This window comes from Xyrauchen texanus, chromosome 32 (genome assembly GCF_025860055.1).
Source record: "Xyrauchen texanus isolate HMW12.3.18 chromosome 32, RBS_HiC_50CHRs, whole genome shotgun sequence".
NCBI classification, from domain to species: domain Eukaryota; kingdom Metazoa; phylum Chordata; class Actinopteri; order Cypriniformes; family Catostomidae; genus Xyrauchen; species Xyrauchen texanus.
Genome location: NC_068307.1, coordinates 16,794,314 through 16,818,142, shown reverse-complemented (window position 1 = coordinate 16,818,142; position 23,829 = coordinate 16,794,314). Strand labels below are relative to the sequence as shown.

The 23,829-nt window shown below is 42.7% G+C and overlaps 1 protein-coding gene and 1 pseudogene across 1 annotated transcript; both read right to left on the bottom strand.

Moving 5' to 3' along the window:
• Window positions 1–6,058: 6,058 nt before the first annotated feature.
• On the bottom strand, window positions 6,059–9,520 carry LOC127625640 (keratin, type I cytoskeletal 19-like). Its single transcript, XM_052100932.1, has 8 exons — window positions 9,020–9,520; window positions 7,930–8,012; window positions 7,599–7,755; window positions 7,146–7,307; window positions 6,927–7,052; window positions 6,578–6,798; window positions 6,444–6,457; window positions 6,059–6,351 (listed from the first exon to the last, which is right to left on the bottom strand). Exons 1-8 carry the CDS (start codon window positions 9,440–9,442, stop codon window positions 6,263–6,265), a joined length of 1,275 nt encoding a protein of 424 aa, XP_051956892.1. The 5' UTR covers window positions 9,443–9,520; the 3' UTR covers window positions 6,059–6,262.
• Window positions 9,521–11,620: 2,100 nt separating this feature from the next.
• Window positions 11,621–23,823, bottom strand: LOC127625774 (keratin, type I cytoskeletal 13-like; annotated as a pseudogene).
• Between the last annotated feature and the right edge of the window lie 6 nt (window positions 23,824–23,829).

The following is a 23,829-nucleotide window of genomic DNA, read 5'->3' as shown; positions in this document are numbered from 1 at the left end:
AGCTATTTCCTTGTTGTCTCTGGGGTCACCTGAACATTCGACTCGGTTACGCAATTCAGTTTGCCAGGTCTTCGCCCCCCTTCGTGGGCGTACATTTTTCCGCAGTACACGGCCAACATGCCCATTCCCTGCACGAAGAAATCGCCTCCCTTCTATTAAAGGACGCGATAGAGCCTGTCCCTCCAACCGAAACGAAGAAGGGTGTCTACAGCCCTTACTTTGTTGTACCCAAGAAAGGCGGTGGCTTACGACCGATCTTGGACCTGCGAGTTTTCAATCGGACCTTGTCCAAACTCCCGTTCAAAATGCTCACCCAGAAACAAATTCTATCTGGCATCCGGCATCTAGATTGGTTCGCAGCGGTAGACCTGAAGGACGCGTACTTCCACGTCTCAATTTGCCCTCGACATCGACCCTTCCTGCGGTTCGCGTTCGACGGCCAGGCGTATCAGTACAAAGTCCTCCCCTTCGGCCTGTCTCTGTCCCCTCGCGTCTTCACGAAAGTCGCAGAGGCAGCTCTTGCCCCGCTCTGAGTAGCCGGCATACGCATACTCAATTACCTCGATGACTGGCTCATACTGGCTCACTCTCGAGAGTTAGTATGCGCACACAGAGACCAGGTGCTCAGGCACCTCAGCCGTTTGGGGCTTCAGGTCAACCGGGAAAAGAGCAAGCTCTCCCCGGTCCAGAGCATCTCTTTTCTCGGTCTGGAGTTAGACTCAGTCTCAATGACAGCACGTCTCTCAAACGAGCGTGCTCAGTCAGTGCTGAAATGCCTCGCTTCCTTCAAGCCAGGCGCCGTGGTCCCGCTAAAACATTTCCAACAGCTCCTGGGGCATATGGCATCCTCCGCGGTGGCCGCGCCGCTGGGGTTGATGCATATGAGACCACTTCAGCACTGGCTCTGGACTCGAGTCCCGAGATGAGCATGGTGCCGCGGCACGCACAACGTAAAAGTTACTTCTGCCTGCCGCTAAACCTTCAAACCCTGGACAGACCTCTGCTTTCTAAGGGCAGGTGTACCCTTGCAGCAGGTGTCCCGATGCGTTCTGGTCACAACCGACACTTCCAAATTGGGTTGGGGCGGCAACGGGCATGCAGCCGCAGACCGGTGGAACCGAGGTCTGCTGCGCTGGCACATCAACTGCCTAGAGCTGCTGGCTGTTTGTCTGGCCCTGCAGAAGTTTCTCCCGTTAACTCGGAACAAACACGTCCTAGTCAGGACAGACAGCACCATGGTCGTAGCCTACATAAACCGCCAAGGCGGAGTACGCTCCCCCCACATGTCACAGCTCGCCCGTCGTCTCCTCCTTTGGAGTCAGCGGCGACTGGAGTCACTGCGCGCCACTCACATCCCCGGCAACCTCAATGTGATAGCGGACGCGCTGTCAAGACAAAGCTTGCCTGGCGGGAGTGGAGGCTCCACCCCAGTCGGTCCAGCTGATTTGGGACCGGTTCGGCAAGGCTCAGATAGACCTGTTTGCCTCCCAAGAAACCTCCCACTGCCCGCTCTGGTATGCCCGGACAGAGGCTCCCCTCGGGGCAGATGCGCTGGCACACAGCTGGCCCGCGGGGCTGCGCAAGTACGCATTTCCCCCAGTGAGCCTTCTTGCACAGGTGCTATGCAAGGTCAGGGAGGACGAGGAGCAAGTCATTCTGGTAGCCCCCTATTGGCCTACCCGGACTTGGTTTTCGGACCTCACGCTCCTCACGACAGCCCCTCCCTGGCGAATTCCCCTGAGGAAGGACCTTCTTTCTCAGGGACGGGGCACCCTCTGGCACCCGCACCCAGACCTCTGGAACCTCCACGTCTGGCCCCTGGACGGGATGCGGAAGATCTAGCCGGTCTACCATCTACCGTCGTAGATACAATCAGCCAAGCCAGAGCCCCTGGTGGACTGGTGTTCTTCCCGAGCCAAAGACCCGCAGAAGTGCGCAGTTAGGTCAGTGCTCGTGTTTCTTCAGGAGAGGCTGGAGAGGAGGCTGTCCCCCTCCACCCTCAAGGTGTATGTCGCCGCTATCGCGGCCCACCATGACACGGTAGACGGAAAGTCTCTTGGTAAGCACGACTTAATCGTCAGGTTCCTAAAAGGTGCCTAGAGAATAGCTCCCTCCCGGCCTAACCTGTTCCCCTCCTGGGATCTCTCAATCGTCCTTACGGGACTCCAGAGACCCCCCTTCGAGCCGCTTGACTCAGTTGGACTCAGGGCCCTCTCTCTCAAGACCGCCCTGCTGATCGCGCTCACTTCCATCAAGAGGGTCGGGGACCTGCATGCGTTCTCTGTTAGCGACGCTTGCCTGGAGTTCGGTCCGGCAGACACTTTCGTGATCCTAAGACCGCGACCGGGCTATGTGCCCAAGGTTCCTACCACACCCTTCAGGGATCAGGTAGTGAACCTGCAAGCGCTGCCCCGGGAGGAGGCAGATCCAGCCCTTTCACTGCTGTGTCCAGTACGTGCCTTACGTATCTACCTGGACCGCACACAGAGCACTAGACGCTCTGAGCAGCTCTTTGTCTGCTTTGGGGGACAGCAGAAAGGGAACGCTGTCTCCAAGCAGAGACTCGCCCACTGGGTTGTCGACGCCATTTCCCTGGCTTATCACACCCAGGCCGTGCCCCCCCCCTTTGCGGGTCCGAGCCCACTCCACTAGGAGTATTGCGTCCTCATGGGCACTGGCTAGGGGCACTGCCCGAGCAGACATTTGTAGAGCAGCGGGCTGGGCAACACCTAACACTTTCGCAAGATTCTAAAATCTCCGAGTTGGGTCAGTATCGTCCCGTGTTCTCTCAGGTACCGAGCCCGTAGAACTCGGTGGCACGCTCACGATCTGACCGGGTGAATCGCTTGCACCTAACCAGGAGAAACAGTGCGCCTTCATTCCCAGGAGATCTCAGGTTTGGGACACTGGTTGATTCCTCCCTAGCCCTCGTGGGTCGCAGTTCAGCGGAGGAACTCGCCGACCCAAGCCACTGCGGGTACCGCAAGCTACCCTGCACTGGTGTAGGTGCTCCACAGGTAAGGCCTCCTTCGGACTCCCCCTGTGTGTAACGCCACGGTTCTGTCCCCTCTGGCGAGCGGACTCCCGTGCTTCCCTTAGGCTGTCACGGCTGCCTCGGTTGCCGTGCTGTATGTTCCCCCCTCTATAGGCTGGATCCACCACCACACTGACTTTTTCACATAGGCCCTAAGTCAGGCCTCTGATGGTTTTGCCACTTAAACTTGCCTCCCCTCTCGGGTAGGCGTGGCCTCCGCAGGGTCTTCTCCGCCCTGAATAAGGGCTAAGACCCCCTTCCCTCAATGCGTGTAAGGGCCCCGGCCTAAGTTGCTCTATGCGAGAAACTTAGAGGGAAAGAGGCCCGGCCAGGCTTGGCCCGTTCCCAGGTTGGCAGCCAGCACCTTGTTCCCCCCTTCCGGGGTAACGATAAGGAATCCTGATGGCTTAAATGGGGCATTGGGGAAGGGTACATGCAGCCTGATACAGTTGGTCGTCCTGCACGTAAGAATACCTGCTCGCTCCTGTATCAGCAGTTCACGTACACGGCTCAGCACGTGGCGCTTTTATAAGTGGACCCCTAGTGTCGCTTCTCTGACACAACGTGGAGAGAGCGACAGAAGGGGAACGTCTAGGTTGCGTATGTAACCTCCGTTCCCCGATGGAGGGAACGAGACGTTGTGTCTCCCCTGCCACGTCGCTGAGCCGAGCCACTGTTGTGGCCGGACCATTTCCGGCTCCTCAGAAAAATCCTGAATGAACTCCCGTATTTGCGCCGCTTAAATACCCGTATGTCCGGGGGCGGGACATGCCAATACTGGTTGCCAACTCTCATTGGCCTTTTTTCATAGTCCAGAGGTGAATATCGGCGCTCAAGAGAGACCCCTAGTGTCGCTTCTCTGACACAACGCCTCGTTCCCTCCATCGGGGAACGGAGGTTACATACGTAACCTAGACGTTATTCACTGTGCAAAAAAGAAGATGAAAATTATTAAATAAATAAATATTAATAACATAGAAAAAGTAAAAAAAAAAATACATGTTATCATTAAAGTAACTCTGATGCACAAACCTTGTTAAGCAACATGTTTACAATTTCTTTCTAAACAAATGAACTTTAGCCTCTGGGAGACACCAAACTGAATCATGTATCCTGAATCTGAAATTGTTACATTTTAAATGCATCAGCAGTTGATTTTATTGTTGTTGTTGTACATTTTAGTATAGTCCTTAATCAACTCATTTTTATCTGTGTTTGCATGTTTTTCCAGCATCTGTAATTGTTTTAATTACATTGAACACATTTTGAACTGCTTCAGACTCGGAGGCCTGTTCAATAGTCTCCTGTCCTATGGTCCCACAAACAAATCTCTTTCATCACTCTGTCTCAGTGATGTGTTGTTTTTGATTTGCACATAGATCACATGTAAGATATTTATAAGATATATATCTTACATGTGATCTTAAGATGAGACTGATATGAAGTGTTCTCTATTCATGCACATGCAGGTTTCTGTTCCGACAATGAGCTTAAAATTTATGTAATATATGTTATTAATTATATTATCTAGTAATATTTTTTATATGATTTATATAATAATATATTATTATAATATTTAATACAAAATAATGCAAAATACAGTATCATCACAGAAATGAAATATTTAAAACCAGGAATTGGTGCTTATCTAATTCATAAAGAAATGTCATCGTCACAATAAATCGGAAACATATACAGTATATATAATTGTATAGAACTATTATTACAGGTGAATGATAAGGAGACATGTATTTTAAGAAGCACACCCTGTCAATGACATACAGTATGTAATATTCTAATTTCATACATTGGAGTATGTGTTTTCGCTGGGTGCAGTGGTGTGCGTCTGTAATCTAATGGCACTTTTCCACTGCACCTTACAGTTCGACTCGACTCTGCTCGCTTTACTTTTCTGAGCTTGCTTTTCCACTGCAGTTTAGTGCAGCCGTGGGTGGGATTATAGACTGATCGTCATAGTTGTGTCGCCCCATCCAGCTCTCGTTGGATCCTCTCCTCGGCTACTAACTAGAAGAACGTCTGCACCTCGTTTATTGACCCCTGTGTGGTTTTGTGCACAGCCATTTCTTTTTTACACTTTCGAAAGTCACGTGAACAAATGATACTGCTATTGCTGTTGTTAACCTGCGGGTTGATGTCCCGTGTCACAAATTCAGTGACACTGGTAGCGACGATACTCTCTGACCAATCAGTGATCTGCAGGGTATTGACGTCAATCAGAAGTTGGATCTCACCTGAGAATGGACAATGCAGTGCAGCCTGAACAATAAATCGAAACTCAGACTTTTGAGTTTAGGCCTCATATATTCTGAGGAATTCATCCATTACTATAATGGTAATCTCACAAATTCTGTAGGCTAAATCCTTAAATTATACAGCACATGTTTTTGATCCTATAGTGTAATTACATTTAAATTTTTTAAATATTATAATCATCTATAAGTAGATGATTTAACCAACATATTGTTATCATGTGATAAATAAACCATAAAACAGAGAAGACCTCCTTAGACACATATTACTTTTTTATATCTGATATTTTGACTTTTTGTTATGACAAATAATAAAGTAAACTGGAATAACCATAAGAAACCATTTTGGCATATGTGACAAAAACAAAATGGCATTTGTAAAATAAAATAAAAATAAAATAATCTTTACCTTGAAAAATATGTTTGAAATCTTTTCTGAAACTAATCATGAAGTTGTGTACACTCGTGTGTATTCAATGTGCAAGGAAAGTATTTTAATACCTTTTACTTGATGATTACACCAATTGAGATTAAAGTCATTAAAGACATTAAATACATTTCTTTGTAGAAAATGCTATGAATGTTGACAGTTCAGACTGAGAATGCATTTGATTTCATTAATGTAATTAAAGTGTTTGCTAAATTTGTGTTTTTCTATGATTAGAAGATGGTTAGCATATTCTAAAGAAAACATATTCTGCTCCCACGACTAAGATCGTAGTGTTCAGAGAAAAAAGAAACACAAGTCTTTAAGGTTTCTTTTTTTTTTTACAGTTTTATTTTCAGAGGCAGGTTTTTCTCAGAACACAAAGTTTCATCAAGTTTTCTTTTCAAAAAAATGGTTTCTTTGTTCACAATACCAGAAGTGACGTGTTAATTTGTGTCACTTAAAATATGATAAAATGTGTGTGTGTGTGTTTGGATATTGTCTCAGAAAAGCAGGCTGCTCTGTCTTTAGTTAATAGTAGGTATGATGTGTGGTGGTGGTGCTGGTGGTCTTCTTTATGGGGATTGCTGGTGCACCAGAGTGGACATTTTGAGATCCACCTGAAGTGTGAGGAGAAAGAGTTAATGCATAATGTACAACATAGATTGAGTACCTGAAACTGACTATTCCCCCAAAGATAAATTTGACTTACCTTGCACATGAGTCCTAGAAGACAAAGAAGAAACTATGCATTAGTGAAGTCATTTCAGATGATTATGTAACATAAAACCCATGATCCATGTCTTGTGACACTCAAAACTCTAATGAATAAAAAGGTAAACTGACTTAATGTCCTGATTTTCCAGGAGGCTTCTGTAGGTGGCGATCTCCTGCTCCAGGCGGCTCTTGATGTCAAGCAACATGGTGTAATCTCTTCCCTGTTGCTCAATGCTTGCCCGCATCTGACACAGTTCTGCTTCCAGCATGTTGATGTGGTTCTGGAAGCCTGCTAGCATAGCACTGTATCTAGCCTTTGTGTCTGCCAGTGAGCTCTCCAGTGATGCTTTCTGTATGGGTGATGACAAAGCATTTATTTATAGACATTGTAAAATCTGTTAATTCAGTTTTAAATTAAATCTTGTCAAATCATTTTACTGTTAAAGAATTGACCCATGTATGACTTATGTTATCTCACCATGCTGAGTTGAGACTGTAGCTCAATCTCCAGCCTTTGCAAAGTCTTTTGCAGATCTGTTATCTGTGACTTGGAGGTTTGTATGGTCTCTGTCTTGATGACCACCTCTTTGCTTAATTGTACTGTCTATAAGAGAGAGAAAGAAACTAACAATATGTTATTTACAGAACTATATGTCATTAATCAAATTAAAAGAGACAGAGACAAAGAAAGTCTGACCTTTTCATTAAACCAGACTTCCTGTTCCTTGCGGTGTTTCGTTATGATGGCCTCGTAATGAGAGCGTATTTCCTCCAAAACCTTGTTGAGGTCTTGCTGAGGAGCAGCATCCACCTCCACATTCACTGTGCCTGTCAGCTGAGACCTCAGTGCTGCCAACTCCTGTAACCAATGAACTTTTGTTAAAATAATTTATGTATATTAAGCCATAAAAGTCACAACTGAATTACGAGAGTTTTTAAGCTGTTGCATGACAATGATTTGGCTTTCCTTACTTGGCTTTTTTTTACAAAGCATTTTTCAATATGAACTCAGTTCCATAGTCAGGTCTTCACTAGATCTTGTCTATCATGTGTAATGAGATTCTCCTCATAATGAGCCTTTGCACTTTATAGCAATATCCTTTAAGATCAATCACACAGCTGATTTTGCTACTGGAAAACTACTACAAACCTCCTTGTGGTTCTTTTTCATAAATTCCAGTTCATCCTGCAGGCCTTTGATCTGCATCTCCAGGTCAGCCTTTGTTAGTTTTGTCTGGTCCAGCAAGCGATGCAGGTTAGCTATGTCAGCCTCCACACACTGCCGCATAGATAACTCATGCTCATATCTGAATGATGGAGAGGTACGATGGGAGTGAAATCATCTATCATTTTTTTGTCATGATCTAAACATGAACCATCATCTATGTTAAACCAAGCTAAAGCTATTGCACTGTATCCTTCAAGCTATGGTTTTATCTAAATGCAGTGGAATGTTCTTGACATTGTTTGAGAGAACTCACTTTATCCTGAAGTCATCTGCAGCCAACCTAGAGTTGTCGATCTGCAGGAGGATGTTGGCATTGTTGATGGCAGCAGTTTTAATCTGTAACGTAGAACACGATTTAATAAATGTAATAAATTATAAAATATACAGTATAAATGTTAAAGATTCCAATAATACACAGATTGTCAGACTCTCAGATAAACTGACCATTTGGAAATCAACCATTATCAAAATAAAATTCTGTCTGAGAATATAAGTGTACCACAGTGTTGCAAACCCTTCCAAAATGTTTCTGATTTCTTACCTTATCTTTAATATTGGAACAGTTTGCATTTTATCGTGAACTTAAAAGTATTTTCTGAACTATGCTTTTCATTCTCCTTCCTCTTTATTTGGCAATCATTGAGAGTACTTAAAGAGATATTTTCTTAATATAAAATAGATATTTTCTTAAGCTGAATCGACAGCATTTTTAGCATAATGTTGATTAACACAAAATGTGTTTCAACTTGTCCCTTCAAGGATACAGAGAGGCACTTACAATGGAAGTAAATGGGGCCAATTTTTTTGAGGATTTAAAAGCAGAAATGTGAACCAGCTCCTTAAATTCTTCTGTTAAAACTTGTGTATTTTTTGAGCTGTAAAGTTGTTAAATCATAATTTTTATAGTCATTTTTGGGTTTTAGGGTTTACGGTGTTACAATATTATGGCAACAAAGTTGTAGAATTTGAAATCACTTTACATAGAAAAAGTTAGTAAGTTATTTTATCACACTAAAATCATGTTAATATGCATATTGTTTATGTCTTGTAGCTATACTTTTGAAAAGGTGAGTATTTTAACGTTTAAGGACTGGGTTCAGTTTCATTGTAAGTGCCTCACTTTGGCCTTGATTAATCAAAGTTATTTTTTGTGCAAATCAACATTATTCCACAAATGCTGTTGATTGAGCCTACCTTATATTGAACAGACTATTGCTTGAAGTGAATGTCTGCAATCTGTTTAGAATACCTAAAATAATTTCAATCATTTCATTTTGTCTTTCCTTTGTGTCATATTCATTAGAATCTCAGACATCAGACAGTATTTTTGAATCATACTTTACCTTTTCCTTCAAGTCCTTGATGGTGTTCCAGTAGGCACTATAGTCCCTCTGTGCAGCTGGCCCCTTCTTCTCATAATACTCACGAATCAGCTTTTCTAGATTGGCATTGGCAGCCTCCAGAGAGTGCACCTTTTGCAGGTAAGCAGCCATACGGTCATTCAGGTTCTGCATGGTGGCCTTCTCGTTCATCTGGATGTAGTCACTATCCCCTCCATAGCAGCCTCCTGGCAAAATGCCTGCACTAATTCCTCCACCGTATCCTCCACCATAACCACCGTATCCCCCACCTCCTCCACTTCTGGAATGCATAGAGGAGGAAGAGATGCGTGTGCTTCCTCCAAAACCACCACCATACACACTGTGGGCTTTTTGTGGAGTGGCTCTCATACCCCGACACCGAAATACTGTGGACTTTGACGCCATTGTCTTGGGACCTTAGGAGGATGGCAGATGCAGAGATAAAATAAACACAGGGAAGAGGATGGTAACTTTGAGCCCAAATCTGTCCTCTTATGTAGTTGGATCTTGAAGGCGGTTTCTGCACATTGTGGATGGGCGAGGGAGGGTGTGTGTATGAGTGTGTCAGACCCTGCTGCAACCACTAGCAGAGCTAGAATTCAGTTTTCCACCCTAGTGAGGAAACGGCAAAGGAATGTCTTTCTGTGTGTTCATATGCACACCTACAATCTCCTCACCCTTAAGATTTCAATGGAGGGAGTGCAATAAGACTACTAGGCTTGTGACACATACAAAGTGTATACAGGTGTGTGTGCATGAGTGTGCAATGTTTTGCCAGCTTTCCTCCCTTTTTCAATTAGGGTCAGAAAAATGAGGCTGAACCTGTCATTCCAGGTAGTGTGTTTTTTAAATGAACATTTACGTTGTGTATTAAGCAGAAGGCAATATAAACTAATCAGAAACTAAAGGTGAGAGATTCAGAGAGTGAAAGAGAAAAGTACAAGTATTTGTCCTCAAGCTGCAGATGTGAGAAGGAACTCACAATCTGAAACCAAGAGGACATTTGTGCTGTGTCCTGTTTGCACTGAAATTCAATGAAAAATATGTATATATATATATATATATATATATATATATATATATATATATATATATATATATATATATATATATATTTATTTATTTATTTATTTATTTTTTTTGCACTGTCTCTCCTTCAGTGCCTGAAGAATATTTTACTCTAGAACCTGCTGATCTATTTTTCATACCAACAGTAGTTGGTATAACCTCAGATTGTATTCATGCTTTTAATTTGATTTAGAATGTTGTTCATTTGTTCCTATACTGTCTGAGCTTGCCTAATATACACGCTTGATCTGCACTGAAAACAAAATATTTTGTGGTAAAGTATTGTAAGTATAGCAAAAAAAAAAAAAAAGACATTTTCAATTTCTGCATGGAATATTTATATTTCCTATGTTTTTTTTTTTTAGTGTGGGCATTGCAAATGTCGGTTGAAGAAGGAAGATACAGCCACAGTTGAGTTTGTAAATACCTATGTGATAGTTATTACATTTCATGTTTTTGTGCAATTTCTAATGTTCTGTGTCCAGTGTTCCAACTTTGCATGTTTGTTTTTTTAAACATTTGTAATTTAGCATTTTAAAACATCCCTCTATGCTCTTGATTTTCAGGTTTGTTGTTCAGTACATTTTAGTCAGTATTTCCCTTTAATTATGTATGTGTGTCATATCAGATATGAGTTCATCTCTGGCTATTTCACCAGGTCACATGCATCAACATGCTACCACCCTCACCAAGAATGATTAAGTTTTGTTGAATAATTTTACTTTATTATTTTTTTTTTTTAATTACATGTGTGCAGCAGAGGTGTTAAGGTACAGTTAGGATAAATTATACTGAAGCTGAAGTATGTGTAATGTGTCAAACTTTTTCTCAATTAAAAATGAAAATGATCCATCCAGAAACATAAAATTAAAATGTTTAGTATAGAAATGAAGAGACCAAAGACAGGTTCTCATTAAAGTAACTTTGATGATCAAAATGTGTAAAGTAACTTGTTCAATAACAATGTTTTATTTATATTTCAAGTTATTTAAGAATAGAAATCTAAATAAATGCAATTTGTCCTTTTTAAAGATCTCGGATACACCAGATGTAAATCCGATCCTGACACCTAACATTTTCATACGCCATCAGCAGCTTTTGTTCTTTTACATTTAAGTGTAGTTGTTTGTAGACTAAAGTTGTTGACTTTGTTCGCATTATTCAGTAATGTTAGGCTATATTTGAAACACACGACTGCCGATGAGACGTCTTTACAAGGACGACAGACCATAACTGTGGTAAATAACTATATATGTTGAGTAGCACGTGAGTATCCTACTCTGAAAGTCTAAATGAAATATTAAACTGTGCTTGTGTGCCAATCACGTTTCTTTATTCTAAATCTGTCAAGAGCGAGAGACAAAAAGGGAGATAATATTCTGATTTCATACACTAGAGGGCGCGCTGTGTGCATTATTTAATACCGGTGCAGATCATCCGTGTTTTCGCCGGGCACAGTGCCGTGCGTCTGTAATCCAAGATACTGGGAGGCTGAGTCTGAAGGATCGCTCGAGTTCAGGAGTTCTGGGCTGCAGTGGACTGTGTCGATCGGGTGTCCGCACTAAGTTCGGTATCGATATGGTGCTCCTGGTGAAGCCTGGGACCACCAGGTCGGAAACGGAGCAGGTCAAAGCCCCCGTGACGATCATTAGTGGGATTGAACCTGTGAATAGACACTGTGGTGCAGCCTGAACAATACATTGAAACTCAGACTTTTTCCTGTAAGGAATAATATTATTTTGAATATGTAAGAATGTATTACTATCTGATTCCATCAGTGTACCATGGTATCACCACAGTAGAATGCTTTTTTGAAAAGGTATTTTTGGAAGACTCTGGCTACTCTGAACAACACAAATAACTTTTAGTTGCCCATCTTTTGCTATATTTCATGTATCCACATTTTTCCACCGGCAGCGAAATTACCCATTATTTTTCCCAGCGCGTTCTTCCAATGCAGATGCAATAGACTTCCCACTTTGCAACTTATTCCCATTACCAAGCACTATAATATCACTAAAACAGTGAAAAACAGAAGAACAGTCTGTGTTTACTTAACGCAACGTATTCCTATTACCAGGGGCGTTTCTAGGACTTGAGGAGGTTTGGGGCTTAGCCCGGCCCATTAAAGTGGGTGTGGCTTTAGGTGAACCCCCACTCCCCCCACTCCCCAATCTATTTTTCTACCTTTATGTTTTTATTTCTGCACTCTGGCACCTTACTTACAATGAAAGTACAGTGATTCCCACAGGATTTTTGAGAGTATGGGGGCAGACCTCCAATCCTCTAGGGGGGTTCGGGGGTTCATGCTCCCCCCTAATTAAATTGTGTACATTCTAAAGTTAAATACTTCCATCTGGTGCACATTGACAGCAAAATTAAGAGGCTAGTGTTGTGCTCTTGTAAACAATTTTGTGCTCTTAAAGCTGCAGTAGGCAACATTGAAATAAATGATAAATGTGAGAAACAGCTCCCCCAATTCTTTCCCATATACTTGATGCTCTTCACCCCCAGCCAGGGTTTAATTGACAGAGCCAAGGCCTGCCTCACCAAAAGCGATTGGCTAAAATTAGCTGGAATGATTAACTGGCAATTTTCACTCAGAGCTAGAGTCTTTTGTGATGGATCAGCTTCCAGTCAACATGTAAAACCCTTTTGTGTGGCTGTTTTTGAGAAACACTGTGAAGATACTGAGCACCGTTATTTATTTTTATCTCTCTCTCATTATCTCTTTTTGATTCTTAAATTCTCCTTTTGTGGTGATTACTGTAAACCAGTCTTTTCAGGTCACAAGTTATTTTGAACAAGCCTACGTATGTGATTCATCATTACAGCCTAAATCTGATTGTTTTCTGAGGATTTTCTGTTTCACTCACTCGGCTCTGAAATCTATTGAAAATATAGACCATATATTTAAAATATAATCCATAGTTCTGGAGACAAAAATAGAAATATATTAAGTATTTTTTTGGCAGCAGATTTATTTTCAGAGACAGATTTTTGTCACACATAACAACACAAACACAAGTTTTGTTTTCTTTTTGTAGCACTTGCTTTCTTGTTCTCAATACCATGAATGACATTTCTCAACACTCATTCAAAACCAAATGTTTGTTTGTGTTTGGATGTTGTCTCAAACAGCAGTCTGCTTTGCATCTAGTTGAATGTGCATTGCTGTGAGATGATAGTGGTGACAGTGGTAGATTTACATTTATTCATTTGGCAGATGTTTTTATCCAAAGCAACTTACAAATGAGGAAAACATAAGTGAATCATCTTAAGGAGACATTTGTACGAAAAGTGCCATACTACAAAGTTTCACTAGCATCTAAATAGCATTCAAAACAGATTTAAGTGCAACAAGAATTTATTTAAATTTTTTTAGTGACTGGTTAAGTGCTCTTGGAAAAGATCTGTTTTTAGCCATTTTTTGAAGACAGAGAGTGAGTCAGCTTCACGGATGTAGTTGGGAAGGTCATTCCACCAATGTGGTTTGATGAAACTGAGAGTCCAGGAAAGTGTTTTGGTGCCTCTTTGTGTTGGTACAACAAGGCGACGTTCCTTAGCCGACTGCTGCTGCATTCTGGATCATTGCAGAGGTCTAGTTGCACATATAGGAAGGCCTGCAATGTGAGAGTTACAGTAGTCCAGTCTAGTTATGACAAGTGACTGAACAAGCAGGCTGTGTGGCATGTTCAGAGAGGAAAGGTCTTATTTTCCTGATATTGTAAAGTGTAAATCTACATGATCTTGCAGTCTTTGAGATGTGGTCTGTGAAAGTTAGCTTGTTATCGATGGTTACCCCTAGATTTCTGACCGTTTTGGAAGGCGATACTGTAGTTGAACCCAGCTGCACGGTGATGTTGTGTTCAACAGCAGGGTTGGATGGAAAGATAAGGAGTTCGGCCTTGGCTGGGTTGAGTTGCAGTTGGTGTTCCTTTATCCAGGCAGAGATATCTGCCAGACAGGCAGCGATTCGAGCAGTCGCTGTGGTGTCGTTGGGCTAAAAAGACAAGTAGAGTTGCTTGTCGTCAGCATAGCAGTGGTAATAGAAACCATGTGCCTGAATGATGGTTCCCAGTGATGTATATGGAGAAGAGAAGTGGCCCAAGCACTGATCCCTGAGGTACCCCAGTATGTAACTGATGTGGCTTGGATACCTCACCTCTCCAGGCTACCTAGAAGGATCTTTCTGAGAGATAGGAGGTCAAACAGTCCTCTGATGCCCAGAGTAGAGAGGGTGGAGAGAAGGATCTGATGGTTGACTGTGTCAAAGGCTGCAGAAAGGTCCAGCAGAATCAGAACGGATGATCTGGATTTAGCTTTCACCTGTCTCAGCAACTCCATGACAAACAGCAGGGCAATCTTGGTGGAGTGTCCACTTTTGAAGCCTGATTGTCATCCAGCAGCTTGTTCTGTGAGAGATATGCAGAGATCTGTTTGAAAACTGCCCTTTCAAGTGTTTTTGCCATGAATGGGATGAGACAGACTGGTCTGTAGTGTTCTATCTGTGTGGGGTTAAATGCAGTTTTTTTCAGCAGTGGGGTTAGTCGAGCCTGCTTAATTTTAGTGGGAAAATTGCCTGTAAGTAGAGATTTGTTAATTATGTGTGTAAGTGCAGGTAGGATGGACAGAGAGATGGCCTGGAGAAGGTGTGATGGAATGGGGTCAAGGGAACAGGTGGTGGGGTGATTGGAGAGGATGAGTGTAGAGACCTCAGTGTCAGTCAAAGGAGAGAACATAGAGAAAGAATGGTTGCATACAGGAGCCAGGTGTTTGACAGGGTGTGGTGTAGTGAATGTATTGCTGATGGTTGTAACCTTATTTGTAAAAAATGTGTCAGTGATGTGTCAGGTGGTGGAGGGGGAGTAGAGAGAAGTGTGTTGAATGTTCTAAACAAGCTACGAGTGTCTGTGGGGCTGTTGATCTTGGTCTGGTAATAGGAGGTTTTTGCAGCTTTAACATTATCTGAAAAAGTTGCAAGCAGAAGTTAGAATTTACCTAGATCGGCTGGATCTCTAGATTTCTGCCATCTCCTCTCAGCTGCTCTGAGATCAGTCCGATGTTCATGAAGAATGTCAGACAGCCAGGGGCTGGGTGGTGTAGTACGTGCTGGTCTAGAGGAGAGAGGACAAATGTTGTCTAGACAGGTTGTTAAAGTAGAGTAAAGTGTGTCTGTGGCAGTGACAGTGTTTACATCAAGCTTGGAAAATAAATGTATTGTGGGAAGAGAGGTAGAAACATCAGTGGAAAGGTGAGAGGGTGAGAGGGAATGGATGTTACGGTGAAAGGAAACCAAAGGTGGAGTCGGGTTTACTATAGATCCACCTAAATGGTGAGAGAGAGAGAGTGAGTATTAATGTATAATATGCAATATGTATTGAGTATCTGAAACTGACCATACCCCCACAATATACAAAAGTAGATTTTAAGTGCCTTGTACTTGAGTCCTAAAGGACTAAAATATTTAAGTCATTTTAGAACAAGATTAGCATAATACCCATGTAAAAAAGACTCATCTTGAACTTTAGGAACTCCGACTGAAATTCAGATGATCTTACTTTATGTCCTGATTTTCCAGGAGGCTTCTGTGGGTAGCGATCTCCTGCTCCAGGCGGCTCTTGATGTCAAGCTCTTCCCTGTTGCTCAATGCTAGCTCGCACCTGACACAGCTCTGCTTCCAGCGTGTTGATGTGGTTCTGGAAGCCTGCTAGCATAGCACTGTATCTAGCCTCTGTGTCAGCCAATGTGTTCTCCAGTGATGCTTTCTGTGTGGGTGATGAGAACATTAATCCATAGACCCTGTAAAATGTATTTGTGCTTTGTATAACAGACCACAATGAGTTAAATGATTTCAGTTCATTTTGGTTATCAAGGGCTATGCCTTGTATCGAAAAAACACCACCAAGGTGCAGAAACGGATTCCAAAAGAGGTGAATTTTCAGAGAGCTGACACCTCTAAATGTTTTCTACTCATTCTTCCCTGTGTACTTCAACTACTTTCTGGGATATGGAGAGCTTTTTAAATTAAAGCATCCTTTAAATATCTCACACGCTCTCTCCTTTCCATCTGTTGTTAATACATAATCCTTACGGTGCCCTTTTCTTGGCTTGCTTACCTAATCTCTTACGTGATATTTTGGCCTGACTTTGGTTCACATACAGTAATTTATTACTAAACCCCCTCTCCACTGCTGCATTCCTTCTTTCTACAGTATCTCTCTCCTTCATGTCCTGCATTCCACCCATATCTCACCATGCTGAGTTGAGACTGTAGCTCAATCTCCAGGCTCTGCAAGGTGTGTTGCAAATTTGACATCTCTGACTTGGAGGTTTGTATGGTCTCTATGCTAATGGCCACCTCTTTGTTCAACTGTACTGTCTTCAAGAGGAAAATAAAAACAATATGATTTAAAGAACAATATATCATGAATCAAGCTTTACTTTTTACTGTGGTATTGCCACTCCAAGCTGCATGCTGTAATATGTGGTTTATCAGTGAGATCAACTGTCAAATTAGGATTCAAAATGACAAAGAAAGTAGTCTTACCCTGTCCTTAAACCAGGCTTACGTGTTTGTCTATGATGGTTTCGTAATGAGAAAGAATCTCCTCCAAAATCTTGTTGAGGTCTTGCTGAGGAGCAGCATCCACCTCCACATTCACAGTGCCTGTCAACCGAGACCTCATTGCTGCCAAGTCCTGTAACACCACATGGTTCATGCATCAGATCTCCAAATGCATTATGGCACAAACTTGCAGAATCAGTCAAACATAGAGTAGCTGATTCTCCTGCAGGAAAACTTCTACAAACCTCCAGGTGGTTTTTCTTCATAAATGCCAGTTCATCTTGTAGACCTTTGATCTGCATCTCCAGGTCAGCCTTTGTCAGGGTTGTCTAGTCCAGCAAGCAGAGCCGGCCCAAGGCATAAGCGAACTAAGCGGCTGCTTAGGGCCCCTGTGGCCACCAGGGGGCCCCCAAGAGCACATGAAATGACAGATTGATTTTGTTTTTGTGACATACTATGTCAATGGACAATGGTAATTATACAAAAACTGCAGGATGCAAGCACATTCAGACAGCAAAACAGTATTGTCACAAAAAAGGACATATCCCTTTGGTGCAGAGAAAAGGAAAAGAAGAAAACAGAGGAAGAGAAAAACAGCAAGATAAAGGTATGTTAAGTAGGCAATGTTACGAGCAAACATTAGCTGGCTAGTTAGTTAACATAGCCTATGTAGCATATCTTCTTTTTTAGGAAAGTTTGATTAAACATCCGTAAATAGCCTTGAGATCTTAATATATTAATGTATAACATATTACTTTTTTTTTTTTTGTCTTTTTGTCTTCTGTGTAAAAATAACTTTCCTGGGTATATATTTTTTGTAACAAAAATAAGCTCCTGTTCCATAAATTTGGCACTGATAATAACTTAACATTATTTACATTACCATTTTGGGGTCTTTGCTATTATATTCCAATATCATTATGCCTCAGTTAGCTAGTTATAGATTAAGAGTTGTTGATTTAGGAGTACAGATGACTTGCTGCTGTGTATAATAATTTGTGTTGAGAAAATTACATTCTGTTCTGTCAAATATGTACTCTTATGAAACTTCCCTAGGAGCACTGTTGAAATATTTCAGGAACTCCTGAGGAATACCAGGAGTTCCTGGTTGTCTGGAACACACGGGCGTGGTAACCCAGCTTATCAGGGAAGCAAGAGAAGGCAGAGGGGACCTGGCTGTACTGTGGCTGGACCTCACCAACGCCTATGGCTCAATACCTCACAAGCTGGTGGAGGCTGCACTGGAGAAACACCATGTACCGCAGAAGGTGAAAGATCTCATCCTGGACTATTACAGTAAGTTCAGCTTGAGAGTCTCCACTGGCCAGCTAACATCTGACTGGCACCAGCTGGGGGTGGGGATAATCACTGGCTGTACCATCTCAGTGACCCTCTTTGCACTGGCAATGAACATGCTGGTCAAGGCAGCTGAAACAGAGTGCAGAGGCCCCCTCAGCAAGGCTGGAGTAAGGCAACCTCCCATAAGAGCATTCATGGACGACCTCACAGTGACAACAATGGCGGTACCAGGAGCTAGGTGGATCCTCCAGGGGTTGGAGAGACTCATGTCATGGGCACGCATGAGCTTCAACCTGCAAAGTCCAGGTCTCTGGTCCTAAAGAAGGGGAAGGTTACAGACAAATTCCGTTTCAGACTGGGAGAACACCAGATCCCGTCAGTTACTGAGAGACCAGTGAAGAGCCTTGGGAAGGTCTTCAACTGCAGCCTGAATGACAGAGACTCCATCAAGGAAACCGGTGCTGACCTAGAGTGATGGCTGAGAACAGTGGATAAGTCTGGGCTCCCTGGAAGATTCAAGGCCTGGGTCTACCAGCATGGAATCCTCCCAAGAATCCTCTGGCCTCTGCTTATCTATGAGGTCCCCATGACAGTGGTGGAAGGTTTTGAGCGGAAGGTGAGCAGCTATCTACGCAGATGGCTGGGCCTGCCGCGTAGCCTGAGTAACATCGGGCTATATGGGAACACCAACAAGCTCAGGCTCCCTTTTAGCTCAGTCAGGGAGGAGTTCATCATTGCACGGACACGAGAACACCTGCAGTACTCTGGATCCAGAGATACCAAAGTGTCCGGCGCAGGGATTGTTGTGAGGACAGGGAGGAAGTGGAGGGCAGCCGAGGCAGTCCAGCAGGCAGAGGGGCGGCTGAAGCACAAGGCCATCCTTGGAACAGTGGTGCAAGGCAGAGCCGGACTCGGGAGTCTAACAGCGACCCGATATGACTCTGCTAGTGGAAAGGAGAGGCAGAGGCTGGTACAGGAGGAGGTGCGAGCTTCAGTCGAGGAAGAGCGAACCAGCAGAGCAGTGGCCATGCGGCAGCAAGGCGCCTGGATGAAGTGTGAGCAGGCGATGGAGCGGAGCATCACCTGGAAGGAAATCTGGAAGTGGAACCCCCAGAGAATCAAGTTCTTGATTCAGGGGGTCTATGACGTCCTCACAAGTCCATCCAACCTGTGCACATGGGGCAAAATAGAAACACTTGCATGCCCTCTTTGTTCCAAAATAGGAACATTAGAACACATCTTGAGCAGCTGCTCCAAGGCGCTGGGTGAGGGCCGGTATCGATGGAGGCATGACCAGGTCCTCAAATCCATCGCTGAGGCAATCAGCAAGGGGATCAAGGACAGCCTATACACCCAAGCTTCCGCCAAGACAATTCACTTCATCAAGGAAGGACAAAAGCCAGAGAAAACATAAAAAAACTGCTCTGTAGGTTTGCTCTCCACGGCCCGAGACTGGGTGATGACAGTCGACCTGGAAAGGCAGCTGAAAATCCCAACACACATCACCCAGTCCAAATTGAGACCTGACATCATCTTGGTCTCTGAGGCCACCAAACATCTGATCTTGTTAGAGCTGACAGTGCCCTGGGAGGAGAGGATGGAGGAAGCTCAAGAGAGAAAAAGGGAGAAATACCAAGAACTGGTGGAGGATTGTCGGAGGAACGGATGGAGGACCAGGTGTATGCCAGTAGAGGTGGGCAGTAGGGGATTTGCTAGTTACTCCCTGAGCAAGACCTACGGTACGCTGGGCATAAAAGGTGCTAATCAAAGAAGAGCCATAGGCAACAACGTGGAGGCAGCAGAAAAAGCATCCAGATGGCTCTGGTTAAAGAGGGGAGAGCAGTGGGGGCAGTATAATGCCACTTGGACACAGGCCGGGGCCTGATCAGCCTCGGTCGGGTCGCCTGGACGAGGGTGTCTGTTGTAAGACCCGAAACACCCAGTGACTCCTGGAAACAACACTGATGATGTGTCCAAGGTTGTGCATCAGTAGATGTTTCTGTAAACTGAATATGGATAAACCACGCCTTTTTTTGTTTTTGACAGACAGTTGCATTACCTTCTAATATGACATCTAACATGGCTAGCTTTTATTATTATTATTTTCATCTTTCATCAGGTCCATCCTCTGCTGGCGAGGAGCACTTCCCAGCACCTGCATCCACAGATCCTACTGTTCCTTCCATGTCTGTTTCAACCTCAGCAGATGTGTCAAGTTAATAGCACAGCAGCCTTTGTATTTGCTCAGTTACTGTAGAATATCCTGAGATTAATATTTATAATTATAATTATTAATGTAATTTCCTTATAGGTCATTCTACTTCTGTGGTCATTGGGATCGATGTCACATCTACCCCCTTAGCAACTTCCAGCCTACACCATGGATCAGCAGCTCCTCCAGTTGACCCAGCTGAGTTGAATATAGGTGTGCTACTGTTACAATTAAAACCATAGATGGGTAAAATCATGCCAGGCAGATATTGGTATGTTGTAAGCAACACAGCTACAACTAATACAATTCATAAGGGGTGTGTTAGATTTATAGTGTGCGAATAATCAAGCATTGACAATATTCAATCATATTGGCGGCACCGAGGGGCCCCCAAATCAAATTCTGCTTAGGGCCCCATAAAGGCTTGGGCCGGCCCTGCCAGCAAGCGACGCAGATTAGCGATGTCAGCCTCCACAGACTGCTGCATCACTAACTCATGCTCATATCTGATTGGTGGAGAAGTTGAATAAAATGTGAACTCACCAATCATTGTTTGAACCTGAAAAATATGTAGAGTACTGTATGTTGTCAGCATTGTTTGAGAGAACTCACTTTATTCTGAAGTCATCAGCAGCCAAAAATGAAAAATGAAAATGATCCACCCAGAAACATAAAAATAAAAATGTTTAGCATAGAAATGAAGAGACCAAAGACAGGTTCTCATTAAAGTAACTTTGATGCACAAACTTTGTAAAGTAACTTGTTTAATCACAATTTTCGATTTATATTTGAATTTATTCAAAAATAAAATCTAAATAAATGCAACTTGTCCTTTTTAAAGATCTCGGATACACCAGACGTAAATCGGATACTGACACCTAACATTAACATACGCCATCAGCAGCTTTTGTTCTTTTACATTTAAGTATAAAGTTGTTGACTGTGTTCGCATTATTCAGTAATGGTTAGGCACTTAGGCCATAATATAAACACACGACTGCCGATAAGACGTCTTTACAAGGACGACAGACCATAACTGTGGTGACGTGGTCTATTAAATTTTATCTTGAAAATAAATATATATGTTGAGTAGCACGTGAGTATCCTACTCTGAAAGTCTAAATGAAATATTAAACTGTGCTTGTGTGCCAATCACGTTTCTTTATTCTAAATCTGTCAAGAGCGAGAGACAAAAAGGGAGATAATATTCTGATTTCATACACTAGAGGGCGCGCTGTGTGCATTATTTAATACCGGTGCAGATCATCCGTGTTTTCGCCGGGCACAGTGGCGTGCGTCTGTAATCCAAGTTACTGGGAGGCTGAGTCTGAAGGATCGCTTGAGTTCAGGAGTTCTGGGCTGCAGTGGACTGTGTCGATCGGGTGTCCGCACTTATTTCGGTATCGATATGGTGCTCCTGGGGAAGCCTGGTACCACCAGGTCGTCTAAGGAGTGGCGAATTGGCCCAGGTCGGAAACGGAGCAGGTCAAAGCCCCCGTGACGATCATTAGTGGGATTGCACCTGTGAATAGACACTGTGGTGCAGCCTGAACAATACATTGAAACTCAGACGTTTTGATTTTTACAGTTTTTAATGTGAATTATAAACTTTATGTGAAAATATATTTTACTGAACAAACAACTACAGAAAAAACACATGGACATGTTAATTAAATGAGAAAATGTTTGCTTGTAATGAACCATGATGTGGGGAACATTCAACATTAATTTGGACTTCGGTCAGTTCACATATTCAATAAATTACTAGGACATTTTTTATTGTGCATTTTGCAATGCGACTTAAATTGTAATATGACCCTCGCCTCCAAAGTCCCAGAGTTTCAACATGGCAAAATGCAACACTTATTGAACCTCCCCCTGAAAAACATGTGAAATTTCTTCCCAAGACCCATAACAGCATCACCGCGGTAAAGTTAGTTTTACGTTCGTTGGATATTCGGTTTCTCTTATCTGCGCTCTCTTCCAATCGACAATTATACAAAGATGTCATTAGCACACTTGTTTTAAAGGGAGTATAAAAATACTACATGGGCATAAAAATTGCACTCAGATCAGTCAACTATGGAATGATTTTCCGGACATTATTCAAAAGGAATTGCAAATTGTATTTGCAATTGCGTTTTCAATTTGTGGACGCATAAAATGTGACATAATCCAAACGCAATTCCATAGTATGTCAACACTTAGTGTATCTGCAAAATGATGTATGAAATGCTCCGATGCGCTTTGACTGCCTAACAGATGTAAGGGACCGTCTGAAAGCTCCACCCACTACGCTTAAACATAGGAGATGTCCACTCATTCGTTCAGTTGAAGTGCAAGTCATACATGAAAAAAAAAAAAAATTAAAATAAAATAAAAATTTAAATACATTTTCAGGTTCAGAATGTTTGTAGTAACATCCCAGAGGATAGATGGACTTACTACATATGAGATTATTACAGTATGTTCAATTATATGAGTAAAATAATGAATTATTTGAGAAAAAAATAAATAGTTGTCCAACCCAGTGGCGGAACTAGAGTTTTATATTTGGGGTGGTCAGGGGGTGGCCACTGCTACTTTCGGGGGTCCACACACACACACACACACACACACACACACACACACACACACACACACACACACACACACACACACAGTACTCACATAGAGGAAAGTATTGTAAGTGTTGAACATCCTAAATATTTTCAGAAAATAAATCTTAAGTACCAAGGAGACAAGATACAGTGCCATGTGTCTGTTACATTAAATGCTGAGTTTAGTTACAAAAAACCTCACATTTACAAAAAAAATACATAAAAGAATTTCATACAGTACTTACAGAGAGGAAAGAATTTACAAGTGTTTATAAGTGTTGAACATCTCCTGGCAGCTCTGGCTCACTATCTTTCTCAGAACAAGAGGTCTCTGTGTCATCCCTTGATACATCTTTTTATAACACAAGAACAATTGTGTATAATCATAATATAAATGCCACAGCCATCAACAACAAGAACACACATGAACCAACATTTTAAACGTCCAAACCTGTATGACTGACTTTCTTCTGCTGAACACAAAATATTATATTTTGAAGCATGCTGTTAACCAAGTTTTGGTTCCCATCAATTTCCATAGTATAGAAAAAAAAAATACAATGGAAGTCGACGGGAACCCAAAACTATTTGGTTACTAATATGCTTCAAAATATCTTCTTTTGTGTTCTGCAGAAGAAAGTCATACAGGTTTGGAATGGCATGAGGGTGAGTAAATGATTGTTATATTATTTTTGGGTGAACTATCTGTGGCAGCGGGGGTGTGGTCAAGTGCCCGTCCGGGAGAGAAAAGCGGTAAGGGCGCTTACACCTGAGCTAAATTATACCTAACACCTGTGTCTAATTTCAGTGAGCACCGGGAGAGCGGCATAAAAGTGGCAGCCACAGAACCTTTGAGGGGAAGAGTGACACAAGGAAGCCTGCTGTGTTCCTTAGAGTGATATAGCCTGAGAGATTACCTGTTTGTGTAAAGTACTGTGTATTTGGGAAGTGTGTAAATTAAAAGTCTCACCTTGAGCTTGAAGAACTGTCTTCTTGTGTCATCCTTGCTGGAAAGTGTCACACTATCCAATGCCCTCATCACTGT

What these genes read in the sequence shown, in the direction of transcription:
- LOC127625640 (XM_052100932.1), bottom strand. Translation starts at nt 9,442, where the DNA reads ATGGCGTCAAAGTCCACAGTATTTCGGTGTCGGGGTATGAGAGCCACT. An exon ending in TCAAGGACTTGAAGGAAAAG is followed by an intron (nt 8,013 to 9,019) that starts GTAAAGTATGAT and finishes TCTACGTTACAG; the next exon opens with ATTAAAACTGCTGCCATCAA. An exon ending in GCAGATGACTTCAGGATAAA is followed by an intron (nt 7,756 to 7,929) that starts GTGAGTTCTCTC and finishes TCCATCATTCAG; the next exon opens with ATATGAGCATGAGTTATCTA.